General features: G+C 41.9%; 1 protein-coding gene and 1 long non-coding RNA gene across 2 annotated transcripts; one reads left to right on the top strand and one right to left on the bottom strand.

Moving 5' to 3' along the window:
* Nucleotides 1–858: 858 nt before the first annotated feature.
* Nucleotides 859–13,217, bottom strand: CIDEA (cell death inducing DFFA like effector a). Its single transcript, XM_071554850.1, has 5 exons — nucleotides 13,108–13,217; nucleotides 8,974–9,130; nucleotides 8,631–8,777; nucleotides 6,366–6,547; nucleotides 859–3,275 (listed from the first exon to the last, which is right to left on the bottom strand). Exons 1-5 carry the CDS (start codon nucleotides 13,143–13,145, stop codon nucleotides 3,143–3,145), a joined length of 657 nt encoding a protein of 218 aa, XP_071410951.1. The 5' UTR covers nucleotides 13,146–13,217; the 3' UTR covers nucleotides 859–3,142.
* Nucleotides 13,218–13,274: 57 nt separating this feature from the next.
* LOC139671645 (uncharacterized) lies at nucleotides 13,275–16,784 on the top strand. The gene is made up of 3 exons (XR_011697764.1): nucleotides 13,275–13,363; nucleotides 15,327–15,492; nucleotides 16,109–16,784. It is a non-coding gene; the product is annotated as an uncharacterized lncRNA (long non-coding RNA).
* Nucleotides 16,785–19,013: the final 2,229 nt, after the last annotated feature.

Below are 19,013 nucleotides of genomic sequence, written 5' to 3'. Positions count from 1 at the left end.
CAGCGCAGACAAGGAGGCAGTAAACATGTTTCACACCTTCTACATGTCACTGCTACCAGCCTTGCCTGCAACAGTTCCAAGTGCAGGGTAACTGAGTTCATGGAAAGAAATGCTAAAGCTGAAAGTGTCAAGTAGAAAATGTAGCTTCTCCATTCTCCACACCTGCCTTTAGGAATCTGTGCTTTTAGTTTTCCTGTGTGTTGCTAAACATTGTACTGCATTTGTATATAGTTTTCTGAAAGGTAGATAAAGCTGTTGTTTTTCTTTGCAGTGTACCATGTACTGTTGAAGTAAAAACTATGTTTCCTAAGCAGTCTGTAAAAAAACAAATAAAAAAATCTCAAACTGATTCCAACTCAGACAATGACAAACTCCTCCAGTGTGACCCAAAGCCAAAACTTTCGTTCTGGAAGGAAAGAAGCAAATATTAGCCCCCAAATAATAAGCCTGTGAAAGACCCAGATTCAGAAACAACAAAATAATTTCAGATACAATTTCCAAGACATTTCTCTCATTTTGAGAAACTATCAAAGCTGAGTTATTTTGTTCAGCAGTTTGCATTTTGAATTAGAGGCAAATGCTTCGAGGTGGAGACTGCTGCTCACATGACCTTCAGCAGCTCAAGTTATAAAAGTGTTAAGCTGCCAAAGCAGCAGCTGTTTAAAACATTGCAAATTCATACCAAGTTAGCATTTCAGATCACTGTTAGGTTCCCAGATAATGCCTGTGGAAACCATGGAGTGTTAGCTCTGTAACAATTGCCTCTGGCCATAGAAGGCTGGATTTAGAGATCTGCACAGTTGAGACATGCAAAGCTTTTGTATTACAGATGTTAAAGAAGCAACTCAAACAAAGCAATCATGAACTATGCAAGTTGTTTTATTTATTTTTTTAATGTTAGCAACATAAATAGTCTTTGAAGCATTTAATAGAATTGGCTTTCAAGAAATGAGTTTGTTTTAATTGAATAAGTGGTCCTTAAAAGCTGAGAAAAAATTAATGACAAAGTCTTTGCAAAGTCAGTTAAGTGCAATTCCTTGACAGTGAGAGAAAGATTTTGGCCAATAGTTAACATAGCAACAATCATCTGTGGGGGAGGTGTCACGAACAATACAGATAAAGTATAAAGCTTCCATTTTAATATAACCTTTTTCTATTTACTCCCAGAATAGTTTATTGTTTACTTCTGAAGGACACCTGGCAGTGCTGCAAGCTACAGGCTTTCTTCCCTGTGAGAAACTGGGAAAGAACAAGTCCTCCCCTTATCTGAGCAGTATGCCCTCTCTCCTTCTCCAGCAAACACTCAGAAGTAGATGGGAAACAACAGAAATCAGGAAAAAAACCCAAGGTTTTTCTTAGCTGTCTATTAATTTGTAATACCACTGCTGAAGAGACAGGCAGAGACCTACCAAACTTGTGTCCATCAGTCTCTTTAACATTTGGATTTAGGCTGCTTTTCATCACAACAGTGATTTGAAAGATGCAGCTTCAGCTATCTAAGCCACATCTATAAGGGGAAGGTAAAAATAAGCACAGGAAAGTGAGCAATATTCCCACATGTTAGTGACACTTCAAGTGATCAGACCCAGCTGAGAGGTTAGAATAGATCTCACCAACCATGATGCTTAATTTTTTTTCCATCCTCCTGCTTCTCTTTTAGCAGATTAGGTTTTCTTCCAACTGATCAATGCGGTTGGTGCACACAGTTAATGGATTCCTCTCTCAGTGGCATGGTAAGCACTGTGGGGTCCATACTGATCTTTTGCCCTTCACTGCCACTGCTTTCTTCCCTTGCCCACTAGTTCTCTCTGCGTCAGAACTTCTCTTACTAGGTGACATCAACTGTCAGATCAGACACATTTACCTCTATCTTTACTGTCTCCTCAACAGCTTTCAGTCTTACTTAAATTCTTCATGAGCAAGCAAACACAAAACTCAAAACCCCACACCTATGAACAACCCAAGCTGGGCTTTTCCCCTTCACCAGTGTGAGTTTGCATTTTGACACAAGATGTCTAAGGCTACTTGCTTTCCAATTTGTTACATTGTTGATAAAGAGCTTGCTGAAAGCTGACCATGCTGATAGTTCAGCAAACATTACTTTGCTCTTTAATACAGCTTGTCTTGGGAGACTGTAACACCAGAAATATTCACTTTAAAGCATACAAGGCTATGCAAGACCATACAGTGTCCTGCTGCTCTCCACTGAACACAGGGGCATCAAAATCTCGTACATGCACCTCCAGCACAACCTGAGATATAGTGTCATCTTGTAACTGAACCGTAAAAACTACAGAACTGATGGTTTAACCTCTGCAGGAAGCTTCAACAGGTTACTTATGAGCCATATTCATGAAACCATGGCAAATTATTCAATATTCAGGCAGACGTGACATTCTTTAAAGAAATATATCAGGCTCTTCAACTGATATGAGGTTTACTAACCTGAACCTCCTAAACACCTGAAGAATAATATAAGGGGGTTTATGTAATAGTATGTTTTTATTAAGGGAATTAAGGCTAAATTTTAAGCTTCTGCTTAGTAGTTGTGCAATCTCCTATTAGATTTAATGAGGTTAGTCAGTCACTGAACTAAGATTGCAGTTGTATTATGTCATTCCATTGCTAGCAGGAGTGAATAAGTACACTTTACCTTGTACCTCAGTGCTGGTTTGACACTAATACCAGCACTGTTAAGGATTAAAACAAACAAACAAAAAAGCCACAGCCCTCTTGCTCTCACCTCACAGCCTAGTCTGCTCAGAATGCAAGTAGACTGCCATGAATAAAACCCCAAAACAACCAAACCATGTTGGGATTGGTGAAAAAAAATTCTGACTGGTTACAAAGCATGTAAGTTTCTGAGTAGACCTATTCTCCCTTTTGAGTTGCTGGGGCAAAAACTTGCCCTCTCTCCTTCTGCCAGGTTCTCAGACATTAGGCACCCATCCTTTCGAGGTGTTAAAAGCCTGTGAACATCAAACACTTATTTTATGACTAAGGCCTACAAACATTCCCAGATGGGAAAAATGTTAGTTCACATTAGTAGCCATCCCCCTACTATAACATTATTACAATCAAAATTGGAGAAGAGAAGGTCCTTCACCAAAAGGATCCGGTATCAGAAGCGCAGCTGCGTTCACTACTCTCGCCTTGATCTTGTACACATGTCATCTTCATCATATTCACCCATCAACTGCAACATATATGTTCCAGTGTAGAGAAGAAACTGTCCAGTTATTTGTGCTGCATGGGATAGTAGCTGAAGCACTTTCCTGGAAGAAAAGCCATTTGATTAAGAAAAAAATTACCAACTAGGTTACATTACCCCTTTCTCTCCATCCACACCACCTTTATGAAGGAGCTAAATTGATACATTTAAAAACTCTCTCATTCCTTCTCACTTTTGAGAAGCTGCTCATTTTTATACCTTCTTTAGCAAAAATACTCGATTGACAGAAAACAGGTTGGTTCTGCTGACTAGAGAACACATTTAACAAAGCAGGCAATCATCCTGCAAGACATTTACAGTCCTTCTGCAAAGCCACCACTGAAACTACCAGAGCACCACAGATGACAGCTTTGCCTGGGGGCCCAGCAGCATTCCTGCAGCATAGATCCACTTCATGTCTCACCTTTAGGTCATTCACTAATACAATCTTGATTAGATTTGAAGCTGAACAATCACATTACAAAGGACGTCCAACAGGAAAACAGGTGAAGCCAGACAAAGCAAGGCTGTCCAAGCTACAAGTCTTAAGAATTCTTAGTTCACATACATAGTACTCAAATACATACATAGTATTCAAATACATAGTATTGTGTAAGAATGAGTACAGATCCATAAGCTAACATCAGTTAAGCAGCACATGTCTACAATATAAAATGTGGATCACCACAGGATCACAGGGGAATAGTCATATGGGAATAGTTATTTATTCCTCTTAGTTGTAGGTGCATCTTCCTTCCATTCTTCATGAAACAGTGGACATATCAGTACTAAGAGCTATATCTGGGTCTCATCTCCCAGAAGTTAAATAGACCCTCACAAGTTTGAATCTTATTGGGGAAATGGTACACAAGGACTAGAGCCAGTCCAAACCTGAAATGGGATCAGCTTCTGAAGATGCAGAAACCAGACTAGCCTTCCTCTTCCGCAAAAAAACAGGGAAGATTTTCTGAATTCCTGGCTGAGAAAATATGCAGCTGTGAACCCTCTGCTGCTATTCACTTATCCTTTGATCTTCAGCAGAAAATGCAAAGTCTTCTTCTACAAATTAATTTTATCCCCACTGTGATGCAAGGTTTGCAGTGGAAATCCAGTGCTTCAGAAGAGTAGAATACCCTGTACTTATAGCCTGGGAAGCCTTTAAAGAACACAGTACCCTTACTTGTGCTTCCCTGAAACGTGCTGTTTCAGCATGTTCTTCATCTATCAGAGTACAGGCCAAGTTGCTTCACAGTTGTAAAGAAAGCTGCACCTGGTACTGAACTTTTGAGCAGCTGCAGTGTGTCACTTGCACACAAGAGCAGTTGCCACTTAAGCCATGGATCAAGTTATTTGCTGAACTGGACATTTGATCCTTCAGTCGGACACTATGGGGAGACACCATTAGAGGAAATGCACTAATCAGACCTGGCAGGCTTCCAGTCCCTCCCACTCAGGAACAACTGTAGATTTTTTAAGTCCTTTCCCTTCACACTCTGCAAGTGGGTGCAGGAAGAGGGGCATCAAAATTAGCAATCTGGAACCCATTAGCAGAGGGAACTAACATCACCTGTCTCCTATTTGAACAGCAAGCTGAAACAGGCCATCCCACCACTGTGTTCAGGGATACCAAGGTTATCTCTTCTGTCAGCCCTGTTCTTTGCTAACAGGCTATTTTCCCACTTTGCCACTGGCACTTCCCTTACAGCTCCGCTCTGTAACATAACAGTGCTTCCAGAAGAACTCCACAGCTATTTCAGCTGTTGACAACACCACTCTTTTCTAACCAGCTGCCCTGTCTTGGCAGGGAGGCAGAATTGTCACTTCAAACTCTCCGTAGCAGTGCAAGTTCCAGTGCTGATACTCAGCTCCATAGGAGGCAGCCAGAGATTAGAGTTTGTTTTGGCTCAAGAGACTTGACAAACATAGGAATTGGAGAAGTGCAGCTGTCCAAGGGCAAACATTTTCTTTGAAGAAAGCCTAATGAAGCCAGTGTTACAGGCGGATGTAGGATGGAGCTGGATCATCCCTGCAGCCTGACCAGGGACATGAGTCTCCTCTACAGTCACACCAGCTGTATCCTGAAAGATTAAGCAAGGGACCACCCAAGTAGAGTGGGAGAGGCCAGACTGAGAGATAGGGAACAAGGTTAGCATTATAGTGCTAATTAGCTGATTTGCATGAGGAGAGGACAGACTACTTAACTAGTTGAGACTAAAGACATGTCACTCAGGAGAAGTGAAAACTTCACTTAGTACATATACTTCTGTCTGTCAAATCAGGTCCTCAAGTAATAAAATGCAACAATTCTACACTATTGTGTCTCAACCAGAATTTGAAAGTCAAGTAGAGACTTAAACAGCGGCCAAAGTATGGCATCTGTTTGAAGAAGGTGTCTGAATTCAGAAGAATTCTTGAATCAGGGCAGGACAAAGTTAGTTTTGACAAGGCAGCAACTTTATTATTGAAAGCAGTGGGTAGGACAGGTATTACTTTGCCCCTGAGTAAGACAGCATTTCCCAACAGCCAGTTCTACCAAACACTGCAACTCATCACAGATTAGTCCTGCAGGACATACCGATCATTGATAAGCTCCATTAGTCTGCCTCATGGCCGGTTGGCTTAAGAACAGTGACATCACAGAGTCTTACTACAAATGATAAATTCACATTAAGACAGTGTGTCATATCTCTTCCATTTTCCTTTGCCTCTGTGTAGTTCAGTTGGTGAATTTGGCAGATAGTAATTGCAAAGTCTGAGCAAACTTTAACATTAGATCTCAAATTCCTCTCATTCCATTCCTGTGAAGTCCACCCTTCAAAGTGCTTCTTCCTCAGTCTTCTGCATTCTTCAAACAAGTCAAAGAAGTGTGGGGAAGTACTCCCAGCAGAACAGAGACTGTATTTACACCCTTGCAGTAAATACAAGTTGATAAGGTTTTTGTGTTGGGGGAAATTTAAGATGCCACCATTAAAAGCTATAGAAAGCTTTTTTATAAGTCAGTTATCCACCTTACAAAGGAAGATTCAGCACACTGGCCAGCATGTAAGAAATAATAAAAATACTAACTTTATAAACACAGCTGCTTCACAGAACCAATAGCAAACACAGATTTTACATTAAATACACACTCGATCAGTGGTGGCAACATACTTACCGCAATATGCTTTTTGCTCCCATGCATTGGATGTCATATGAGATAGAGTAGATTTCATAGAAGGTAGCCTTGATGTTTAAGCAGCCAATAAAATCCCTAGGGTTCAGCTTGTACAAATCAAATGTGATGTTAGCTACTCCCATTTTCTTCTTTTGTCTCACAGCGACAACTCCATTTTTTGTCTAATGAAAAGAGAGAGAGAGACAGTTTGTACCACGACCCAGGAAACTACAGCAAGACAATTGCTAACAGTGCAGCTCTTCAGAAGCAGCTTTGCCTATTCCAGTCTTAGGGCTAGCTCTTGGTCAATTCTAAACTTGAATTAAAAGCATTAGCACAAGGAAAAGCAAGTCTGTATCTTATGAAATTTTTTTCGAGTCCTGACCAGAATCCTGAAGCTATTTCAAACAGACACAGAAGTTTGAGTGACATAGCACCTTCTGAATATTTCTTTTCTGTAGTAGAGCTTCTTCAGTGTATACTGAAGCCACAGGTAATGACACTGGACAGTGTTCCTGACATTTATTTATCCTGGTACTTTCCAGTTGCTATCTGAGGCAGCACAGTTAGTCCACACTGAAGCAGGCCACCAAATAACCAGGATGACATTAGGTTCTTCTGTTTAGGAAGGACCATAGTACTGTTAAGCACTCTTACAGACAGCTACAAAGATGACATCTGTGAAAAGTCACATCCTCATTTCAAACCCTGGCTCATAACACTTCTTTTTCTTCCTGCTAAAAGGAGACACAGGGAGGGACCAACTGCTGATTAGGCATAGGGTTTAATAATGAGTTTGTAAAAGAAAAAGCAAAGGAAAAGGAGCATGGAAAGTCATCTTTAAGCTTAAATCCAGCCTCCTTTATTGAAAACAGCTCTTGTCTGCTGCAGGGTTAACAGTATACTTCAAGAAAGGAAAACCAAAAAGAAAACAGTGAAGAGAACCCATATTTACAGAGACATCTAGTGGATACACCAGATCCTCCACTCAGCACATTCCACTCAAGGTTAATGGCCTGGCAGCTGCCAGGTTGTTTTTAGCATGCTAAATGAAGCAATGAAGTTGTGTAAGACTGGGCCTTTTTGTACCTGTCACCCCAGCACTCAGTATCATGATAAGTTAGACAAGGTTAAACACAGCACTATATCATTAGCCCCCAACACCCTCCCTGCTTGTAACCAGAGTATTTCAATAAAGCACAACAGAGCTGCTGCTACACTGCAGATGACTTGTGATGCTGAGACAGTCCTTCTGCTGTCACTCAGCACATACCGAAGAGGGGCTGCATTCAAACTTGTGCTGCTGCCATGCCAGACAGGACAGAGGGGAACAGAGCAAGGTGGCATCACACCCTGGATACAACTTCTTTTTTGCCCTTGGAGTTCATGGCCCAGATGCAACAGGTTGATAAGCCAGTGAGCTGTCTTGGGGGGAAACATACAGACTGCCCACACTGCAAGAGGAGACTGCAAAAACAGGGCCACACAATCCAGCCATACGTGTACAAACACAAAAATGGTATGCCTGCCTACAGCTCCACAGCTAGCCCTGCACCTGGTGGAAAAAATGTTGCTGCTAGCTCTCTAGCAACAACCACGTAAGGAAAAGACAGTTAGGACTTTGACTATGTTATTAATGTATACATGACTATTTCCACACAAAACCACTAACTGGACATTGAGTTGATAAGATCAGAAGGCTAAAGGCAGGCAGTTTTAAGTTCTCAAAACATCTTGAAACCTGTAGACTAACACTAGATTCTGATGCCAACTTCTAACTATTTGCAAAATTAAACATAGGCATTTTTCTAAGCTTCACTGAACTATTACTACATTCTCAAGGAAGAACTTGCTTTACATTGCTTAATTTGAGCATTCTTTGTGCTCTAAAAGCTAACTTTTAAGGGCATTGACTCCATGAAGTTAAAAAATACAAAGTCCTAATTTTGTTTATGTTAAAAAAGGGCTCAAGAACAAAGTTATTTCTGAGGTTCTCCAAAAGCAGAGTATTTCCCCTACAATTCAGTTGCAATATTTTATTTCAATTCCGGGCAGATCTTTGCCAAGAGTTCTATGTCCAAACAAGGGACAATAAAAAATATGAACTTGATTTTTCATTCAGGAAGGCTCCACAAAGAGTTGATACTTTTGACCTGTTTGGGGCAATTTTTTTTCCTCTTCTTCCCTCTTTCCAACAATTTTAGCAGCCACAAACATTCTTGCATCCACTTCTACTCAAATAAGAAAGAAGCAGTCAAGACTTACTGGTGTCCATTTCTGTCCTTTTTCTAGAACCATGAAGTGTGTATTATCATCCAGGGACTTGAAAAACTCCTCTGTGTCCACGACCGTGCCATCTTCCTCCAAAACTAGTGTAATTATTCCAGCAGATATAATGAAGGCATCTAAAGTCTGAAAAAACCCGGCATATTTCAGCATTCTAAAGAGAGTCCATAATTCCATATTAAGACTTGTTTATCTGACATATTCTCCCCAACTCCCCTCCCACCTCCTATAATGATTTTTAGAAGAACCAGAGTCTGAGTTGTCTCCCTGGGATACTGTATTTCTCTGTAAGTTTCAGTCAGAGTGGGACTGTGTGCTGTACCTTGCTGATGAGTTCTTGCAGACTGCTTGCAACAATCCCTTTTCGGCTGCTCCGGGAGGCATTGGACACACGGAAAGGTCGCCTTGCAGGCATGAGAGGAGGGAACAGGGTCTGTTTTGTCACTGCTCCTACAGATGCTCCCATGGATATCAAAGATCTAAGACAAACAAAAACTTGATACAGTTATGAAAACAGTCACGTCAAGTTCTACAAGAAGGAGGAGGAAACTCTTGAGTTCAATGACACAATCACATTATACGACTAATTCACAGATCATGTTAGACCTGTGAAGCTTGCTTTCAAAACTAAGTATTACACAGCCCTATAGATATGCCCTCTCTGCACTTTCTCTTTTGCCCATGCCACTTGGAAGCACTTTTAAAATTAAACCAAATTTCGAGTAGATGTGGACCACCTCTAGCTCAGCTGACATCAAGGTCACAATTGCAGTGAAGCCGATGGGTTTTAATACTGAATTAAAAAGGCAGAAGTTCTTAATGCATTTAGTCACTTAGATTATTCTCTTTATCTGCAAGATAAAGACTCAGTGAGATAAAAAATTAGTTGAAAGTAATCTTGTGTGTTAAGATATCAGTTTGCTTTAGGAAGACCCAATATATTATCCATATTCAAAACACCTTGCATCAGAATGCAACTGAGCTTTTTGATATAGCTATCCTTGACTTACCAACAGCCAAGGCCTTTATCTTGTAAATCCTATCTACAGCCTCTTCATCGAGTTTTGAAAAACACAAACAAAGACCTGTTTTTGTCCTAATGTATCAGAAACAGTCAAAGAAAATGAACGTTAAGATCCAAGTACATAAACGCTCAGTGGTGGAGCAGGCTGCCAGAGAGGATGGAAAAATTCAAGAACTTTCAGAAAGAGGTTTTACAGTTTTCTGGGCAATCACTTGTTTTAATAGGGACTGTTTACCTTTGGTAAACCAAGCACACAACACTGGTAACTACCTACTCCCACACTGAGGCACAGACCTGCTCTCTTCTACATTTAGTAATGTTTTTTTCTGCCTAATGACATCAGCTAATTCAATAGTCAACTTGCCAAAAATTACACTCTGCCTGACACCTGGAAGCAAAGAATAGATTTCTAAATCTTTTAAAGGGAGACAATATTTTGTCTGCCACTCTCCTGGAGTTTACCTCCTTTGCTTCTTAATACTGAATTGATCAGGGGTCAGAAAGGGATGCACCCCTATTTTGTTTTCCCACATAGGTGCAAAAGGTCAAGTTTACGTAGGAAAATCTATTCTCAGATACCTTCACTGAGGGTAAAGGAAAGAAACGGCAGCCTCTTTCTTCAGCCAGAGACTGAATACAGGAATTCCTAGATCAACAATGAAATGGTATGAAGTTACTCAACTAATAATGTCCTTGTAACACCTTTTTCAAAAGTCCACACCAACCACCGAGAATAACTGTCTTTTCCAAACCTCTTATATGGTCTTTAAGCATACATTTAGAATGCACAGAAAATCATTTTTGTGACTGAACAGATTCAGACTTCAGCAATTAATTAATTTCCTGCTCTCATTCTGAACCCCTACTCCAGGCTATTGCCTTTCCCTTTTACACCAAAATTTACCTTCTTCAAAAACTCTTCAGCATTATTGGAGCTTAATTTTTTTAAAAGAAGAGAATATTCAACAGTTTTCTTCTAGCTCCTGCTAATACCTTCTTGGTAGTGCTGTCTACACACCAGGTCCCTGGCTTTCAACATTTTGCATACATATACACACATGGTGATGGAAATCTCTCTCCTTGCTGTAACAAAGCTGGTGAGGATGACCAGTTGGCATGATTTTCAGGAAACAAGCACTATTTTAAATTAAAGAGCAAATAAGCACTATTCTTCCTGGAGAAGAGTCAAGACCAGGGAGGAGGACAAGGTGACAGTAGTGCTGACAAAGGCATTGAGGCTCCACAGAAAGGAAACCTGCTAGGACACCACCTGTTTGTGAATCTCTTTGCTGACTAAGTTAATAGTCCCCCAATCAGCCCACTGGGCCGTGGGCAGCCTGCATTCCGAGTCACTGAGTCTCTTCTTCAGACAGGAAGCCTGTTTGCCTACCTTGGCGCTGGTGGCACCACTTCACAGGGCACCCTCACATTAGAAAGTGCAGCACTCGGGTTTCAGGAGCTTTCACAACTAGTTACATCTCATTCACCCTCAACATTTGACAACTTGTATGTAGAATAGTTACTTGAGTGACCTCTATGACAGTATTGCCATTTTTTTTCCAGGATAGTCAGTACCAGTCCCATTGAAAAGTTTTCTTTCCCATGACTTAAGCCGAGTTGCTGTTCACAAATAACAAAGCATAAGGGGAACACCCAAAACATACATGCCAATACAGAATGAAAAGGGTTAGGGGCACAGCTCATGGGCAGGACCCAAGGGATTAGCACAACAAACTATACAAGCCATACTTTAAAGCTCTGAGCAGGAAGTTCCTAAAGGATTCAAGATCAATCACCTCACACTGCTGTCTAGTTGTACCAGATTTAAAAATCAGATTAATAAATAAGGACTTTCATTGCCTTCCTCAGTCCCAGTCTTAGGAATCTATTTAACATTCATGACATTTCACCTACATTTCAACAAAGCCTGTCAATATCATCTTTAAACTAAGCTTACTTATGAAGCAGTGAGTCTGAGCTCCAGGGCAGGCTAAGGTTTCAGCTAACCACAAGTACTAGGAGACAGAAGCCAGTATGATTAAACAAAGGTAGATAAACAGAATGTGAGCCCTCCCATTTCTGGGCCTTTTGTTGAAAGCTTGGGGTTTTTTTGTGTGTCACTCTCCAGGACTATAGACTCAAACTGGCCACCCAACATTCAGGGCTCCTAGAAAGATCCTTTCTTGTTGCAGCTGTCCTCAAACCCCAGACAAATCAATTTCTGATGCAGAGAATTCCTCTACTAGACTGGAATTACAAAAAATAATTTCCTATTAAAAGCTGATCAAGCTAAGTCAGGAAACAAGAGGTGGAAAGAAACTAAGATGCAGTTCTATTAGAAAGTTGAGTGACATGCTAGATACAGACAACTCCACTATTGTTTTATTATTCTTGAAGTCAAAAGGATCAAGTCCTAGCTCTTTCCTAAAGGAAAGAGGAATCCTACATCTGTGGAAAACAAAACCACATTTTTAATTAAAAGATCAAATATCTTCAAACTCTAGCATCTTCTGTAGTTTGTTTTGGGTAACTACAACCTGCTAGAGAGGGACTCACTGCCACAAGCATTCACTCTAATGTCAAAGCTGGTGGAGGAGATTAATTCTTTTTTTTAAAGAAGAACACAGGGACTAAAAGCCTGCCTTGAGCTCTGTGCAAATATTTCACTCTTTATCTTTGTTTGCAACATGCCCCATATGTTTGTATAAGAATGTGGTGCAATGGTCTTCAATTTTGCTCGCAAAAATCAATGTTGCACAACATGAGTGGTTCCAGGATACAGCACGGTTTCATTTTTAGGTTAAGGTTCACTGGCAAATGACAGCGTCAGTAACAGTGAAGTAAAAAAAGAAAAGAGGTCAGAAATTAGTCAGGAGACTTATGGTTCAACCAGATTGCAGCCTTGGTTTCCCCGACAAAACACGAACTGGGCAGATACCAAACCCGCAGCTAGCAGTGGGTGCATTTTTGGGTAGCGTACAGAGCGCTGCCTCCATGGATGTGGCTGGCATGCCTGGCACGCGAGAATAGGCCAGGATTGTGTTCATGTTGTCACCGAGTGCGAGCGGCTCCAGGCGACACCGGGGCTGCGCTCCCGCCGCGCCCGCTCCCGGCGCACAGACGGCACTTGGATGCCGGGGTGTGAGCGCAGCCCGGGCATTTCGGATCAGGAGGCAGTTTAGGTTGCCAGGCGCCTAGTCCCGCTTCTCTCAGCAGAGCTCCATTTGGAGAGAGTCCCGACTTGCTTCCCCCTCCCAGCGCCCACCAGGTTTAATCCCCCGCCCGCCCCGCGCTCCAAGGCGCCCTTTGCTCCCGAGGCGCAGGAGCCGACAAGGAGCCATTCCGAGCCGGGCGTCCCTGGCAGCCGGACCCGCCGCCGGGATCAGCGTGGGCAGCGGGGATGAATTAGGGTCGGGGGTATCCCGCACTCACCGCAGCAGCGATCCCACGCAATCCCGTGCAACGGCCATGGCCGGTCGGGCCGCGGGGTAGCACCGGTCACGGTGCTTAAGTGTAGCGAGCGGTGCTCCTCCTCTGGGTGGAGTTGCCCCTCCCGCTGCCGGCCCTTCCTGCACTGCCCAGGCAGTCCCAGAGGGGTTTAACCCTTGTCCGCAACACCACGGCACCAGCGGCGGGGATGAGGGAACAGGTGGGAGGTAGCGCGCTTTGGGAAGCAATATTTCCTCAGGTACCTTATGGTTTACCCGGGAAAGGAGCAGGAGGGATTTTGTTCAGTGTGTATGAAAGGTGCATGCTACATGTTGGCTAGTTACAGCTAATATAGCAACAGCGAGCCAATCTCATTTGCAGCCTCTCGGCATTAGAGCAAATCAACAGATTAAGTGTCTCTGCGTCTGATTTTAGAGCCCGTGAATAAGCTTAGAGCTCAGATTAATGTGTACAGTAGCTTCAGTGGGGGTGCTTACTGTTACTCCTACAGGCAGGGGAACAGTGCATTCTGTTTACTACACAAGTACAGAGGCAGTATTTCCTATTCATGTATGGCTGTGGGCGCAAATACAGTTCTTTTGGGCCCTGGAACTGGTTTGTTGCTTGCAGCTGTCCAACCACTTTTGCATGGGGAAAACAGCTGGGAGCATTGGAACCTGCCTCTCGGCCAACAGCCTGTCCCAGGGCCAGCATCTGCACCAGGAAACCCTGCCACTGCTGGTCAGGGAATGACTCCAGAGGCCCTTATTGCCAGCATTCAGGTTACCCCCAGGGCCAGGAATGATTAGTTACCTGTTACCTGTTTTTTCCTGAAACCAGCCTGTTTAGGACACAAGAACCACTCAGAGTACCTCTCAGGGTCCAGGTTTCTTTAGCAGGCAGGCTGACACCTCTAGATGTCTTCTTCAGTCTTCAGCTTTTGGGGCCCTTGTCAGCTGAAGGATTTTCCTGAACAGGCAGGAGTATGAATGTCTGGAGGAGGCGGAAATTTTGGTCTTGCAGAAGCTTAGTTTTTCTCTGGTCATGTGCCTCTTCCCAAAGGTCTTAGTAGAGACATCCAACCAGTGTGACCACTGCTAGGCAGCCACCAAGGTGACATACCTGGTGCAAGGTCTATCATCTCTGAGACAAGGGACAGTGTGTTTTGCAAGAACCTGCTCCTCCAGTGGCACTAATGCTTCAATTTGCATGGCAGTTGCCATAACTGGTACAAACATAGATGTACAAGAGCAATAGGAAAAACATGTCCTTTTGAAGACTGTTCTGATCTACAAAGAGAGAAGGGCATTATGTGTAGTTTTACAAGCTGTGCACAATACTCTTTTTTTTTTCTCTTGAGTAAGTAAAATCATCAGATGGGTAAAATAACTGACTTAGTACCTGGGCATCTCAGAAAGAAGTATCTTTTAACAGCAGCAAGACAATACAGATGCCATGTGCACAGAACCTACCGAGGCAGAGTATAAAACAGTAACATAAGCCAAATCTGGAAGGCCAGGGCAATAAAATGACATCTCAGAAAAAACAGATGTGACAAGGTAACATTCAGTATAAAGACAATAGCTGTAAGAGGCGGAATTACTCCACTCTTTTACAGAGAGAGAAAATGAACCATAGGTTGAGGTGAGGAGGCCACAATACTTAGCAACATCTGCTTCAGTCATCAGCAAAACCATTAATCATGCAGGGGACAAAGTGCATGGCTGATGTTGAAGGAGTGAACACTAGAGGTGGAGTTAAATAAGCAACTGTCTTAATCTCACTTGCTAAACTAGTGTCTCCCTGTCCCTTTGCTAAGTGCAGTGACTGCCTCATACATGTTACATTTCCACTGGAGTTCAGGTTAAACAAGCTTGCTTAAGTCTCTCCTCACGGGGGTCATATTACTATGAACTAAAGTCTGCACATGGCACATGTAACAGGGAGGAATAGGAGGCACTTGAAGCAGTTTTGCTTGCAACTTCAGATTGGTGAGGATGCAGTATTGGGCCAAGTCTTCCTTATCCCTCTTCAAGAAAAAATCAACAGATTGGAACAAACTGAGAGGAAAATGGGAATGATCAGACATGCAGAAAAACTTGGTTTATGGGCTGTGTAGCTTAGGAAATGGGAAGATTGGGTGTAGATGTGAATTATGGGCTTCAATGATTTTAGAGAATTCTGTAAAGAGGAATGGAATAACATTTTCTTTATGCCTACAGGGGCTTAGCCCATAGGAAAGGAGCATTAAGTCATCTATTAAGAAACATTTCACCCCCAAGGTGACTGCTCTTAGGGGCTGGGATCAACTGCCCACTGAAGATGTGAAGTCACACATTGCTTGGGACAGTGGTCTAATGACACAAAGGACAACTCAGGATAGTAAGGGTCAGTTTGGACATTCCTTCTATTTCTCAAAGCTGTGACAAATTACGTGAACAAGATTAATGCAGAATAAAGTGTATTCTACCTTGCCTTCTTTGACCCAAGAGGGGAGTGCAAGAAGTGAACAGATGTACTTACAACAGTGTTAGCAACAAAGCTAACAGATTAGAAGGGTTGGCTGAGATTTGCAAAAGCTAATGTTCTGTTCAGCTTTCTGTCCTTTCCTATTTTTGCTTAGGTCTGATCCTGTTTTTTGTTAGAACCACTCTTGTGGCCACCCCTAAATAAATTTAATTATTTCTTATCCCTTCAATAAAGAGAAACCTTTGTATCTTTCACTGTGTCCTCAAGATATTCCAAACTGCTTTTACTACTCAGCAGATTTCTATCTTCACTTCCTCTCATTCTGTTTTATTTCTGTCAGGCTGTTCATGTTAAAGAATTGGTTGCCCGTTCTTAATATTTGTGTTAACCACTACTGCACAATCACTTAAAGTTTTTAGGAGCAAATTAGACATGCATCGATCACAGGAGGCTTAGATACTGCTGGTTATTTTGAGAAAAGACTATGGAGTAAAAGATCTCATGAGGTTGTTTTTTGTTGGTTTCTATTTTTCAGAACATGAGAATATCTAACAGCTTTGCAGGAGCCACGGAGTGTTTTTATTTGCTGTACTGGAGGGGATGAGGCTCCTCCTAAAGGTGATCTGGCTGCTCTGCAAGGCTGTGCAGAAGAAGCTTGAAAACGTTTTTTGGTACTGATTAACTGACAGGAAATAATTCTGTGGTAACAAAGATTCCAATGCTGAAAGCCCTGGTTGAACTAAAAACTAACCTTTTGCTGCAGCCAATCCACTGGCCCAGGAAAAAAATATTCTTTATTATGAGATTTCTTGGGTGGGTATTTCATTTTATTCTTTTTGGTTTTCACTGATTTTAGTAATAGTAACAAGTGAGTGCTGATGTGTGGGCAAATGCTGTACACATGGGAAAAATTACTTTGCATATTCTCAGTGGTGTGAAATACTTCCAACACAAATTCACATGTAGATATTTTATAGCTAGAAGTGATATTAAAATCAGAAGGTCAGACTTTGCCCTCATTTATTCCCTTTGCAATACTGTATGTGTGAATGAGTTGGAAATATTTGTGGGCAGCATTTAGCTGAAAGCTGACTTATTGAGAGTATCAGTGTGACAGCAGTAATGAAAAGCAGAAATGTTGTCCATGAGATTCACAATTGAAGCTAATGTACTGGAAACTTAATATTTATTTATTTTGATCATACCAAGGATAAGCCAAAGTAACTTATTTTAAATTTCAAAAGTTGCCTCTTCAAAAATATATCCAAATAAAACAAAATCACTTTTTTTGGATTTGTTTGTTTTGTTTTGCTTTGTTTCCAGTACCTTTACAGTTTATTATTGGTTTAGTGGTGATCCCTACAGGAAGGAAAAAATATTCAAGAAGAAATAAGAATTTTTATTTTATAAACATTAGAATTTTCTTTTATGAGTCTTTTCACTACAAAATGAGAGGCTATCCATGTGGAATTGTCCCATAGCTGCACAGCAATGTTAGGATTTACATAACTGAGCTTGAAAAACTTCAGGCCTCAGGCAGCATACCAGTACTAAGCCCCAGACTGACCTGTGGGCTCACACTTCCTTGGTAGCTGCACTAATTAATTAAAAAACTACATTTAAAAAATCTTCTTGGACAAGGAGTATCTGTAGTTTATGTCTTATGTGGCATCCTTTTAAGGTTTAATTAAAAATAACAATTATTGTGCTTTGGTTTTGTCCAAAACATTAAGGCAATAATAGACAGCTTTGTGGGTGACTTTGCTGATGGTCCCACTGCATTTGAATCCATGTTCTTTTGCCTGAGGTGTATAGATCTCTGAGTTTGATCAGTGTTTTTAAGGGATGCACAAACAGGAATTAGATTTGCAGAGGCTACACAGTAATCCATGTGTATGTGAAATTTCCAAAGCAGCTCCACTGGGAAATTTTTAAGGATCACAAATTGAAACAGACTGAGAAAAATATTGGTGTGACTAACTGCTTTTACATTCTGTTCAGGTACTTCGCTCTCTGGACAGAAAGGCTTTTGGTAGGCTGCAAGAGCTCTCGAAGTCAAGTGACTGTAAAATAGAGTTTGGAGTCTAAACCTGACTTAGGACCTAAATGCCTTCTGACCAGAGCTGGCTTGCCTCTGTACCCACCCCTGCAAAATATCCAGTCAGCCCTCAGGCTTCAACAGGTCTTTTTTAATTCATTTTTTTTAACACTGTGACTGTTTCCATATTTATCTAGCTGTCTTTTATAATCCCTTAGGAATAGGAGCAGTTGTTACCCATGGACTTGGTTTGTGGTGCACTCCAACACCCCAGCTCTCACTACCTTTAGTGGATCAGGCTGCAGAAGGAGGAGAATGGTTTTATGCTGCAAGGCTGATTGTTCTCAGATCTGAACCACTGGGCATTGCTATTCACTTGTCATTTCTACTGCTGCACAACTGCAGCCTCCTGCCCTCAGCCACCTCAGCTCCAAAGTCCTTGTCATCTCCCACCTCACCACCTCAGTTATCTGTTTGTGCCTCCCCCACTGGCCCCAGCCTGTGTAGCTGTCACTTGGCCTGTCCACCCCTCAGATGTGGCTGGGCTGGTTTGATTCTGACCGTTGGGAAATACGTCTGACAAACCCAATCAGTGTGTGTCACAACACTCCCGAGCACAAAGTTACTATACCCTTTCACTTATGATGATGCTAGAGCATTGATACTAAGTGCGGATGGTTCTTGAGAAATCCTGCTGTTCATCACTTTGGAACAGGCTGAGGAGGATTTGGGGCTGCCAGTCTTATCTCCTGGTCACATCAGAGCCTTTCTCTTCTTAATAGATTCAACAGAAATCTTACAGCAGATATCCAAGGCTGGAGAAATCTACTTAATTTTATAACTTGCATGGTATATGTATGTATGTAGCAGCCATAGGCTCCCAATGTCAGGGTGGTTTGTTGTAATCATGTAAGGAAATCTCCCATGCAGCTAATAGGAGTACATCTCGCAGAAGGTGAGAAATGCAAAGGGATCATTCTTTCAATAATTAATTCTCTATTCATCTGATGGGTTGTCTGTTCAGACCCAGCTGAGAGGGTTAGCAAAACAAAGATAGATGGCAGCAGATTATTTCAAACACTTCTTTGTTAGTGGGTAATCGGCACAGACTCTGCCACCTCCCAACCCCCCCTTCCCTTAGAGCTCAGTCAAAACCCATTAAGTAAACAGAAAGACTCCTATTGATTTTGATGGGCACTCAGCCAAGGCCTGGGCCTCATGAACTTTCTTAGCTAAACTTTGGCCTACTCCTCATTTTAGAATGTTTTGGTGCTGGGTTTTTTTGTTTGTTTTTATTGAAAGTAATGCTGATGTAGTCACTCTTGGGAACTAGTAGGGGAGAGATCAAGCTATACTTTTATGTGCACAATATACTGCCATAAGCATATCCAAGGTAAAAGGT

Source organism: Pithys albifrons, chromosome 4 (genome assembly GCF_047495875.1).
Source record: "Pithys albifrons albifrons isolate INPA30051 chromosome 4, PitAlb_v1, whole genome shotgun sequence".
Lineage (NCBI taxonomy): Eukaryota > Metazoa > Chordata > Aves > Passeriformes > Thamnophilidae > Pithys > Pithys albifrons.
Note: the sequence above shows the minus strand (reverse complement) of the source record. Positions and strands in the feature narration are given on the sequence as shown.